At 40.9% G+C, this 11,368-nt stretch overlaps 3 protein-coding genes across 7 annotated transcripts in view; 2 read left to right on the top strand and 1 right to left on the bottom strand.

Moving 5' to 3' along the window:
- Positions 1 to 398, bottom strand: part of LOC102783311 (PI-PLC X domain-containing protein 1-like) — a 42,946-nt gene extending 42,548 nt beyond the window's left edge. The window contains exon 1 of the mRNA XM_006792840.3: positions 300 to 398. The gene's annotated coding sequence lies outside the window, so the exon portion shown is untranslated. The remainder of the gene's footprint in view (positions 1 to 299) is intronic.
- Positions 399 to 582: 184 nt separating this feature from the next.
- On the top strand, positions 583 to 9,949 carry cunh7orf57 (chromosome unknown C7orf57 homolog). Its single transcript, XM_006792842.3, has 8 exons — positions 583 to 692; positions 1,349 to 1,396; positions 1,505 to 1,678; positions 4,388 to 4,475; positions 4,751 to 4,880; positions 5,538 to 5,602; positions 5,718 to 5,818; positions 7,563 to 9,949. The coding sequence occupies exons 2-8, from the start codon at positions 1,354 to 1,356 to the stop codon at positions 7,619 to 7,621; spliced, it is 660 nt and encodes a 219-aa protein (XP_006792905.1). The 5' UTR covers positions 583 to 692; positions 1,349 to 1,353; the 3' UTR covers positions 7,622 to 9,949.
- An 88-nt stretch (positions 9,950 to 10,037) lies between these two features.
- The window catches only part of LOC102782251 (plakophilin-4), an 84,418-nt gene continuing 83,087 nt past the window's right edge, over positions 10,038 to 11,368 (top strand). For 3 of the 5 annotated variants that reach the window (XM_087836869.1, XM_087836868.1, XM_087836871.1), the window contains exon 1: positions 10,038 to 10,486. In XM_087836869.1, the coding sequence (XP_087692995.1) occupies positions 10,484 to 10,486 (3 nt within the window). In that variant the 5' untranslated portion in view covers positions 10,038 to 10,483. Of the gene's footprint in view, positions 10,487 to 10,515; positions 11,341 to 11,368 lie in introns of those variants that run through there. The other 2 variants (XM_087836870.1, XM_087836872.1) reach the window with 1 other exon arrangement.

Here is an 11,368-nt window from a genome sequence, read left to right as displayed (position 1 = left end):
AATAACTGAAACTAGTCCACTGAATAAGTGGGTTCAGTCAGCTTTCGGGATTTACTTACCTGGATGATTGAGCATGCATCAAGACAAAACTGTGCAGACTGTTAAATGCAAGAATCAGACAAGCGAGCAGAAGGTCTGAATGATCAATCAGTCTGTATCTGTATGATAGACACAACTAGTGTCAATACGGACAACGTAATTACCATGGTAGCACCCATACATACAATTAAACATTTAAAGTGCTATATAATAAATTATGGTATGGTTAAGAAAAAAAAAAAAAAGCTCATTACGATTACCTGGTCACAGGTGAGTAAATATTGTCGTGTACTATACATAAATTGTTTTATAATAAACAATAAGGGACATTGGAACATAAAACTGAGTTCATTAACCAACTAGCCTGTTTTAACAGTCGTTCGTTTGAAACAGAAATTAGTCGTAGCCCAGTTAGGATTAGCAGTTCATGCTCCGAGCACAATCACGAGAAGAGGTCTCACTCTGTCCCATTCTCACTCCTGCTCTGTGTCATTATCTCTAAATCCACTGTGAGCGTCACAGAGAAAATCACAGTTTTTCTCCGTCAAACACACACGATCTTCCTCCTTGTGCACCGGAAGTGGGCAGCAGGTGCCGCAGGAAGTGTCCGTGTCCAGCCCTGCTTCTAGAAGAAGAGGAACGAGAAGCTAACGGTATTTAACAGCAACACCCTGCTGCACAATTACGAGAAATTAAAAACCACATATGACATATGTCTTGTTTTCGTTGCTGTTGTGTTGTTAAAGAACACCGCTGTAGCGCAAAATATTTGAACGCAGGAGAGCTGCTGCGGGAAGTAGGGAGGCGGCTAACCACATTAGCACGGCTTTGTTAAATTATAGCGTGGAAAACACTAGAAAAAAAAGATGCCTCAGCTGTGTTTGCCCAAGCTGTGTGACCGTATGCACATGCAGGATAGTATTTGTGAAGTAAAACTCTTAATTTTACACGGCTTTAGTTTTTAAAGAGTGAGAAATGTGCAATTATTAGCTTTTATTGGTGGTAGCTTCTGAAAATAAACGCAAAATACTGCTTTTATTTTAATGGTGTCGTCAGTGTCATTACTGTGGTGCACAGTACCGCCGCTGTGCTTTACAGAAGGCTCCAAATACCCTAGAAAGATTACAAATATAAGCAGGTGTTTCCAGTGTTTTCCGGCTTTTCTTTTCTTTCTTTTTTATAAAATCAACACACATGCTGTCAACTAGGCAATGAATTAGGTGTGAGAAATGCCAGGTTGTTTTAAAGAAATTCTTTGCACATTATAAAACGGGCCTGTTTCTCATCAGACCTGCCTTTTTGTCTTCAGATAAAATGAGTGCTGCTGTACCCAACCATAGAAGGACCAAGCCCGGTGGTAAGATCCAAACTCTATAATCTGTAATACATGTTGAAACTAAAGGCTAAAAAATTAATTACATATTTATCAGCAAGGACACAGCGTTGTAATTTTCATTTATTGCAGGCATAAAGCCCGGGGCGGCAAACAGCGGCGTGACGGGACCGACCTCCCAGATCCCCGGGCTGTGCCAGACCGCCACTGAAAGCGCTCCAGTGGAGAGGATCAGTGGGCGGCGAGTTGGGATATTTGAGACGGACTCGGACTATGTCAAGCTTGCGAAGCAGGGGGGACACAAAGGTAAAATTAGACAGTTGTTGTCTGTTCATATAGATGCCTTGAAATGCATCTATATGAAGATTGCCAGTGTAAAAAAGTGATTCATGCTCTAATTTTATAAAGACTTTCAGAGTTTTCCTGGCTCAGAGTAGAAGACTAAAAAGAAGTCTATAATTTTTGTCCATTTACTAAACAGAAACATATTTTGAGGGGAGACTAAACTATATAAAGTACTTATATAAGTACTAGAGCGATATATAGCAAATATTGGAGAAGTCTGTTGTGTGTGTGTCTGAAAGAGTCTGATTTATTCCATTTTTAAATCATCAAATATGTCTCTCGGTCAGCCTCTAGTATGCTTATGCAGTTCAGGGTCATGGGGAGGCTGAAGAGGTGGGGTACACCCTAGACAGATCATGTCTGTCTCAGGGCCAGCACTTTGACACAGACAACCATATAGAGAACCAGTTGAGGTGGTTTGGAGATTATCTCATTTTAGGCACTTCCTAGGTGAGGTATACAGGACATGTTCTACCAGGAGGAGACCTTGGAACAGACCCAGGACATGTTGGAAAGATTCGGTCACTTGGCTGGCTTGGGAGCCCCTCAGTGTTTCCCAAGACGAGTTTTACAGGTGGCTGGGTTGAGGTTGTGCATCTCTGTTTAAACTGCAGCCCCTGTGACCTGGACCCATATAAAGTGGATGCTTGGATGGATATTGAGTAATATTATAATTCTATAATAAAGTTTAGTATCTGAATGTCAACAAAAGAAAATGAAACATAAAAACACAAAAATCAGAAGGCCTTAAAATGGCTCACAGCTGTGCAAGAAAGGAGTTTTGTTTAGCACAATCCAACGTAGGAGATTCCTTCTACGGTCTGTACCAGCATTTGGATGAGGAAACTCATTCACCTGGCTTCACGTACCCTAACATAGGCAGTCAAGCCAAGCAGTCACATAAAGGTGGTTATAAGGTTGATAAGTGAAGCCAGGGTTTATTTATCATATAAAACATGGATAGGGTACTCAGCAGCAGAGCCACAGATTTTACAGTGGAGATAAAAAGATGAAGAGGTTAACCACATGATGCAGACTGAAAGCAGCACAGCTGCTGCAGACACATCAGCTGTGCGTGTGTGTGTGAGGTTTTAAAGGTGCTGCATGAATGCATGTGAGCTTTAAGTGCAGTGAAGCGTTACTGGGCTATATTAATAAAATTTAGCTTATTTGAAGGCTGAAAAATGCTGACTGTAAGAGTGTACAGACCTCTCAGTACCACAGCTCTATCTTTAAAGAGCAGGTGAATCAGATGGATTACAGTTACATATTATATTAAATTAATCATTAGATTTTCTTTGAGCCACTGTCCTGGTAATGTTCACTCGTAGTCTGTGTTTTAGGATTCTGTTTTCACACGTGTAGAACAATAAAATTGATCAAGAATTGCAGCAAACAGGGAGAAAAATCAATAATAAAGAGCCTGTATTTATTACTGTTGCTCTTCAGGGAAAATAATAAAGGCTTCAGATGCTCTTAAAACAACTTAACACTCTGTTACTGACAACACAACACAGGTCTGAGGGCTTTTCCAAGGATGATGATTCTGTTTTCCAGAGAAGTAGTTAGTTGATAGGCAGCAATTTCAAACCTGATGATGTCTAAGCTTAAACATAATCTGGTCAGGATACCCTGAAGTTATCTGGATGAGCCCTCTGCGGTTGCTGCTCTCAGCGTGGAGGCTTTGAAGCGACACTACTCGCCCCATTTGTGTGACTAAAAACGCCTAACGGGGGACACACATGGCTTTGAAATGCAAACTTCAAACAACAGGCTTAAAAGTCCACAACATGAAAAGAAGGAGAGAAAGAAAAGCTTCTGCGTTTTAGGAAAACACAACAGTGTCTTTTTGTTTATAGAAACTGCAACTTTGCAGGCTTCATTTCTCTTGGGAGAAGCAGAGCTCCTGCACAGAAAGTTTCATATGAATATTTCATGCTAGAGTGCATGTGTGGGCTCATTTGATAAGAAATGTGATATTGTGGTTATTCAGATTTTAATTAAAAACAAATATTTTTAATTTACTCACTATATCCACATATATTACTCATTTATCTTTTGAATTAAGTTTAAGGAAATGTATTTTAAAATGTATGCATGATGTCTAGGGTATAGAATAATCAGAGCCCTGTAGAAGTTGTAGTGCTTGTTTTTGTGCACATACATGCATTAGAGGTTTGATTCCAGATACCAGAGTCCATTGGAAAAAGTTCCAATTAAAGATTTTGATGCGTTAAGTTCAAGTGCACTGCTTGCTTAACATAATCTGTTCTCTTTATTAAAGCTTTTAGTGACTTGGCACTCACTCTGCCTCCTGGGCACTCTACAGCTTCTCTCCATCTTGTGCTGTAACTGAAAAGTTCAGGGTCGCGATCCACCCTTTGTTGTAGATGGTTAAGGACTGTCAAATCACTGCTGTAACAGCAATGCAGGAGAATAATGTGGCAAACAGCAGAAGAGAAGATAAACATTATGAATTCACAATTAGGCTGCCTAAAAAAAACACCTTTCCAGCCTCAGCTTGGACTGGAGTAATTGTTTAGCTGCTTGGCTGAATAGGCTGTGAGTTAAATGCCACATTGTGCTCTTAAAGGTGAGACACAATGCATCATTACTGCTGCCAGTGCTTTGGTGTCATTGTGGGTTTGTTTTTTTTTCTTTTTGCTGCAGGGCTGTTGAGCCACGATGTGGACGATGACGACATGCCGAAGAAAACCTACAATCCATCCAACTGGTTTGGAGGAGATGAGTCGAAGAGGTGAGAGACGAGCTGCGATGAGGACGCGTCACTAACTGAAAAGCTTCAGTTATAGCGATTGTTTCTATAGCTTAAGCGGCTGAAAGCTCTGATTGTCACACAGATGTGAAGCTTTAATAAAGGAGAAATCTGATGACCATTTGCGCTCATTGGTCATCCTGAGTGTGGCCTCGGCATTAGCAAGCCATGCAGTCTGCATCCTAACCGTTGGCAGGCTGTCAGAAGTGTCCAGCAGTAATTTCACATGGCATGTCATCGTGGTTTTGTGCTTACAGCGGAAGCAAGGAAACGTCTCCCGATGGCCAGATGAAGGGAGGCAGGCAGCCTCTTGCCCCGCCGTTTGGCACTGATAACAGTACATCCTGGGAAAGAGAGACTGATAGATTTACCCAGGGTAAAGAGAAGGTGAATGGACTCCAAGAATGCATCACCCCCTCCCACCTCCACTGCCGTTCCACTAATGCCATACCAGTGCCTTCCATATTTAATTTATTTATAAGTTTTTCCCATCACCTTTCCTTGTGTTTTCACCTGGTTTCGCTCCATTGACGCATTTTCAGCTTATTTGAAGTTTATTTGGGTCTAATTTGCTGCCAGTGCTTTGGGTGATAATTTATTGGAATTTTGTTTTTTTTTTAATCAAATCTCTGGGTAAGTACAAGCGATGCTTTGAATATGTTAGACTGTACAATATCTGAAAAAGTAACGTTCCTGAGCTGTGACAGAGATAGTTTTCAGATATTGAGAAGTTTGCATCAAATAAAATGTGCAGAGGAAGTGCAAAAAAACTGCTATTTATTATATATTTATGCTTTTTAAGTATTTTGGGTTTGAGCAGTTTTGCTTTGTTGTCAGTTTCTTGGATCATTTTTCATGGCATAACTATTTTCTTCACTTTTCTTCCTTCATTTCATCCTTTTTCTGTTTCCCAGATTTACCCCCATGCTATATTAGTAGCCCACTTAAAGTAATGATGTATTTGTTGAATAATTCTGCTGTTACATGCAAGTCCTTTATGTCTTGAAGTGATACAGAGATAACCACAGCTTTCTCAACCTGCAGATGTCTCCTGATGCTCCAGGCTCTGAGATGGAGGGTCTGACAATAACCAACAAATACAAAAGAAGGTAATAACTCTCTGGTTGTTTGGTTCGTTAAAGTAACTATATATATATATATATATATATATACTATATATGTTAAAGCGTAAAGTAAAACTGCTGCGTTCTGCCTCCTCTTCAGGTCTTATGATAAGAAGACTACACCCGTCAGCATGTCCAAGCTGCTGAGTCACGGCTACGTGGAGGGGCAGAAGAAGTCACTCAATGACGACGATGCCTCAAGTATGACGTTAAACAGCCGCAGGGTGTTAGCCAGTGATGTGTGAATCCTCCAGTAAATTCAATACATAGTATTGGTCATGTTTACAGATTTAATACAGACCCGAGGGAAAGTGAGATAAGAAATGTTTATTTGTCCCAAAAGTTGCCAATTAAATAGAAAATACAAAGAGTTGAAGACCTCAGGAAATAAGTAATGAAGGCAGGTATTGTGGTATAGGTTGGTAAAAATTTCTGCATCTGTTCTTCTATCAGCGAAGCTAATGGAGATGCTAGACAATGTATACAGCTACAGGTCCAGCAAGGGTTTTTTGCATCCACAGCCACAGTCTGCATCAGCTGATGGATGTGTCCAAACAGTATGGTGGTTCAAACAGCAGCACCAATGATGAATTTTCACAGCGAGTATCAAAAATGAGTAAAGAGTGCATGCACCTAGGGCATCATGTAGGTCTTTAGACTGACTTCACCAAATATGATGCCAAATAATAAATTATGTTGAGTGTTCATGAAAGTAAAATACCTGTAAATTGCTGTCGGGCTACTGTTATGGCTTCAAGAGGCTTTTTTTTTTTTAATTACATTTTGTGATGCTACAGTAGTGGAAAAAACTACACCCTCTTTCAATTTTAACGTTTGACATATCTGGATAATTAAAGAATTTAATCTGGTCTTAATTATTTTAATACCCCAGAGAAACAACAACACATGAGGCATTGTAATTATTTACTTAATGCCAAAATGCAGAAGCTGTGTGTGGTTATAAACTAGATGAAAGAAAAAGAAATCAAACATAGACTTGGCTCAGGGTTACAGGAAAATGAAATCCTTTTAAAATTGTTTGCAACCAACATGGGAAAAAAGGGAACAAAGTTGCTTCTAGAAATCTGTATTTCTTACTGACGCTCATCGGGGAAAGGCAAAGACTTTAGACACTATTAAAAAAAGATTAGATCTTCCTGCTGTCTGCGCACTGAGCGAGCTTCCAGCATTGGTGATGTACTTTCACAGAGAATTGATTGGTCAGTAGGTGATCTCTTAATTTTAAACTGGATGTGCTTTGGAGCATGTTAGGCCTGCGGCAGAAGTCATTATAAAAATGAAAACTCGAGGTTAACCCGACAAGTTAACAAATCCTGCACACAGTCAATATCTCAATCCAACAGAACACCTTCGGGATGAATTAGAGTGGAGACCGCGAGCCAGGCCGTCTAATCCAACATCAGTGTCTGCTCAAAATTTGCATAAACGCACTCCTAAACCTTGTGGAAAGCCTTCCCAGAAGATCTAAGGAGCTGGGAAAGAAAAGCAACTGGATTTCTTTGAGTTTCTTGAAGACATTTCATCTCTCATTCGAGAAGCTTCTTTAACCGAAGAAGCTTGCTTTTCTTTCCAAGCTCCTTAGATTACAATGAAGAGCACTAAGAACCTACACAGACACCTTCCCAGAGAGCTGAAGCTGTTATAGCTGCAAAGGGTGGGCCAACATCATAACAAACCCTATGGATTAAGAATGGGATGGCATTCAAATTCCCTTGAGTGATACTTTTTTCCAATACAGTGTACATTTATTTGGATAAACTGTCCGTTTGAAGTAGTTGATGTAATACTAATACTAATAAGCTGGTTGTAACAGTAGATTACAGTGGTATTAACGCATATGTCATTGGTGGGAGAGAGCGTTTACAGTTTGGTCTGATAGGCCTCAGAGACGTTTCCTCTTCTTCATGTGTCTTTTGTTTTTCAGGTGTGACCTCAGAACAGACGAGCACTGTCGCGACGGAGGACGTGGACGATCTGGAGTAGTGAGCGCAGGTCTTGGTCTGGAGGGGGGGGGAGGGGGCGTCTTAACACTGATTCATGGTGTCACAAATCCACGAAGGCGCTGCTCTGCCCCTCTTGGAATCACTCGCATTTACTGTACATCCACTGACTGTTATGTTTTTGTACTCATGTTTATGCAAAGGTACTGTCCTCTCTCCCTATTTATTTGCTTTAATTTGTAAAAAGAAGTCAGGCGGGTTTTATGTTTGAGTAGAAGTGTCGGTGCTCACGGTGTCTTTTATTTGTTTTGTCGTTCCTCGATTTGAAAGACGAGTCGTGTGCAGGGCTGGAAACTAACAGGCTGGTCGTTTCCGCCTCATGTGCCATTAGTTCCCCTCCCTGGTTGTATGAAGATCGAGTTAGTGAAGTAACCAAGTGTTTGTGCTTATAAATTGTGGTTCCAGTGACGTGACATATTTATTCTTTTTGACCAAATGCTCCTGCTGTCTGAAGGGATGCTACAGGTTTGTGTGTTTGCTGATGCGGGGGCAAATATGCTCATTCGCTGAGACAGCAGCCCTGCGGCTGTGACCACGTGCTAAAACGAATGCTGATGGCCACAGCCGCCACAGTTTGTTTGGACCAAAAGTGATTTTTTTTTTTCTTCAGCTTGCTGCTCTGCAAAAGGTTGCCTTTTCTCGCAAACCCCTTCGCCCCACAACGCTGTCGTTGTTGAGGCTAGAAAATCCAGAAACATGCACTCACAAAGACTCATTTTTCCTCAGTAACAAGGCTCAACAGAGCAGAATATAACAAAGAACCAAATGTTGGAGTCCAGGCCAGATATGTCAGCAGTTTCCCAATCAAAGATCTAAATTTACTCTATTCTCCAGGTTAAAGCCCCTCTCTGCTAAATCAGTGCATTTTCCTCCAGCTTAAAAAACCCAAATCTCACACAACAGATAAAACATCCTGGACAACTTTGGGAAGAACGACTTCCTTCTGCAGGCCGACAAGCTGAAAGTCAATTCCAGTGTAATTCCCAGTGACGATTAAGGCAGGAGAGGATTTTTTTTCCCCCTTCGTCTTTTTTTAAGTGAGTTCTGAACGTGCCAACCAAGCAGTTTTTTCCCTGCCCATGCAGTGTTTAGACTTCGTAGACGTCAGTAGGAAGAAGTTAGTGTTAGTGCACAGCCCAGTCATGCTGAGCCCTCCACCTCATGACGCGATGGAGAGTTTATTCTGATCAGATGAGAGGAACGATTACTGCTGCAGCATTAAAGGCAAGGAAAACTTTGGTTCATGTAACATTTAAGATATGCATCATATAACTATAAAATGCTATAATAAAATAGCCTAGAAATGTACTTTTGGGGTTTGAAATGCATTGATGCCAATAGACTAAATGGCACATAGCCATGTTTAGCTTAAAAGTGTGTATGTATATGTATGTATATGTATGTATATGTGTGTGTATATATATATATATATATATATATATATATATATATATATATATATATGTGTGTTTAGGAGCAGACTGATGCTATAAAAGTTGAAAAGCTCCCATCTCCTCCTCCTCTTGTTGCAACATTAGTTTGACTGTCAGGATGCCTAGGGAAAAAAAGTAATGGATTTCTGTGTTTGATGGACATTTCAGCTTTGAGTCATTTAATAGTTTTAACTTTTGAGGCGTAACCGTGACAGCAGAAACCCTAATCCTTCAGGGACATTTGTTCAGGGGGGGGTTGCTCTTAAAATGAAAAGGATAGCGGTGACGTGTTTCTCCTAATACATCCAACAAATTCATCACCTGCATGTCAGAAATGCTGCAGCAGTAACGGACTCTCATTTGGAAAGAATTTAAAACCCTTACTAGGGATGTTTCATGTTCAACACGGCTGTCTGGTTTTAATATATTTAATCAGTGATGCATAATTTATCTCTGTGTGGTGTTTCCAACATGTTTTTACCGGCACGGTATTTTACTTTGCAGTACAAGGAACGTCGAATGTATCATCTTTTGAAACGGTTTGCTTTGAAGAGCGGGTTTATTTTTAACAAGCTGTTAAATATTCAGGTATTCACAGTTATTAAAAAAAGCAGTGTTTTGTCATGTGTCTTCCTCGGCTCCGTGTGAGCCGGTGGCGTTATCGGTTTACAAACCAGTAGTGGGAAACCTTTTAGTGGCTTAACTTTGCAGCTTCCTTCCCGAAGTCTTGTCACTCGTCTTGCTTTCTATCTGCAAGTTTACTTAAGGTGCACCAGAGGAGACGGAAGAAGGCAGCTGTTAAACAGAGACCATGCTTACGTTTAAGACCGCACACAGACTCTTTAATTGTCATTTAAATAAATGGGCATGTGCATGTACCTGTGTTCTGCTTTTGCTTTTCTTTCTGAGCGTGAGAATCTACTAACGAAGCTCCTCCTTTTCTTTCTACACCAAATGTGGATGCTTTCTCACACACACCTATTTAAAGATGAGTAAAGGTGTGTTCATATTTAAGCTTGAAAACAAAATGAAATTTGTAGTAGCTTTAAAAAAACAACAACTTTAAAACAATATTTTCTTTATTTTTAGTCTCTTTTCAAAACTCTCCAGGTCACCTTACATTAGTGTAATTTAGAAGCATATACATAATTAAATAAAATAAAAGCACAAAATCTTAGTCTGATAAGATTATAGCATACATAGCATATGCATTTAAACAGATATACAACCACAAAATCTCCTAATCTATTGTAAATCTGCTCCACTACAGTTGTAACATGATGTCTGGAAGTTAAAACATTTCAGCTAAAAAAAAAAAAACCTGCTACCAGCAAACCGGAAATGAAGAGCAAGCTTACCAGGGCTGTGTGACAGGAGAAGTCTGGAAAAAGTGTCAGAAGTCACAGGAGTTCATGGTAAGTTTCAAAATATGTTAACTTGATTGCAGCTATCAGTTGTATTCCCCATCCTGCTAGCTGTTAGGGACAAGTACTGGTGGGTTTCCACTGCCACTGTAGTCAGCTAACACGGGGCAAGAACGTCATCAAAATATGTGTATTAAAATACTCAGATTCTTAATCTCTTAATATTTCATCTGTATTGATTTGAATAGAGTGGTTTAATAGTTTAATTGTTTTATTATCCTGGCGTAAAAAGGCTTCCATAAAATAATTTCCATAAGTTATCCTGATGTGCTTCATAAACTTTACTATTAAATTTACCGTTGGGAGTCCCATAATGACCACTCAGGCCCACGGAGGTTTGTGTAGGGGAGAAAACACACTCACACGCGCGCGCACGCGGGCTGCATCCCTCCTCTCCAGCACGGAGTTTGCACGGAGCTTCCGCGCATCTGCACGGCTGCAGCTGCTGCAGCAACGCATGTAACGGTGGGGCATCGGTGACCGCTGATCGATTATCGTATCAGAAAGCAATTCGTAGCCGCATGGTGACGTCACGCCGCTGATCGGTAATAGTGGCTGGGCGGGTTGATTGGTGGGTGGGTGGCTGGGTGCCGCGCGGACGCCAGGGGTGGATGAGTGCACCGAAACCCCACAGCAGGTGAAAAAGAAAAAGGAGAGGAGAGGAGGGGGGAAAACACATAATTGCAGGAGGAGCGCGAGGACGTGCACGGGGACTGTTTGTTTATTTTTGACGTCGGCGCGTGGGAAATGTAGTAGCTGTCACGGCCGTCCGCAGGTGGAGGATGGATGTGTAACAGGACGGATCAAGCCAGCTGTGGCCTGCTTCTGACAGCAACATCTGGCCGGTGAGTCCTCACTGACAGCCGCTTGCCA

The sequence above is a fragment of the Neolamprologus brichardi genome, chromosome 23 (assembly GCF_056152115.1).
Source record: "Neolamprologus brichardi isolate AB-2024 chromosome 23, ASM5615211v1, whole genome shotgun sequence".
In the NCBI taxonomy this organism is placed as follows: Eukaryota; Metazoa; Chordata; class Actinopteri; order Cichliformes; family Cichlidae; genus Neolamprologus; species Neolamprologus brichardi.
The sequence above is the reverse complement of the archived record's forward strand: the minus strand, read 5'-3'. Positions and strand labels throughout refer to the sequence as shown.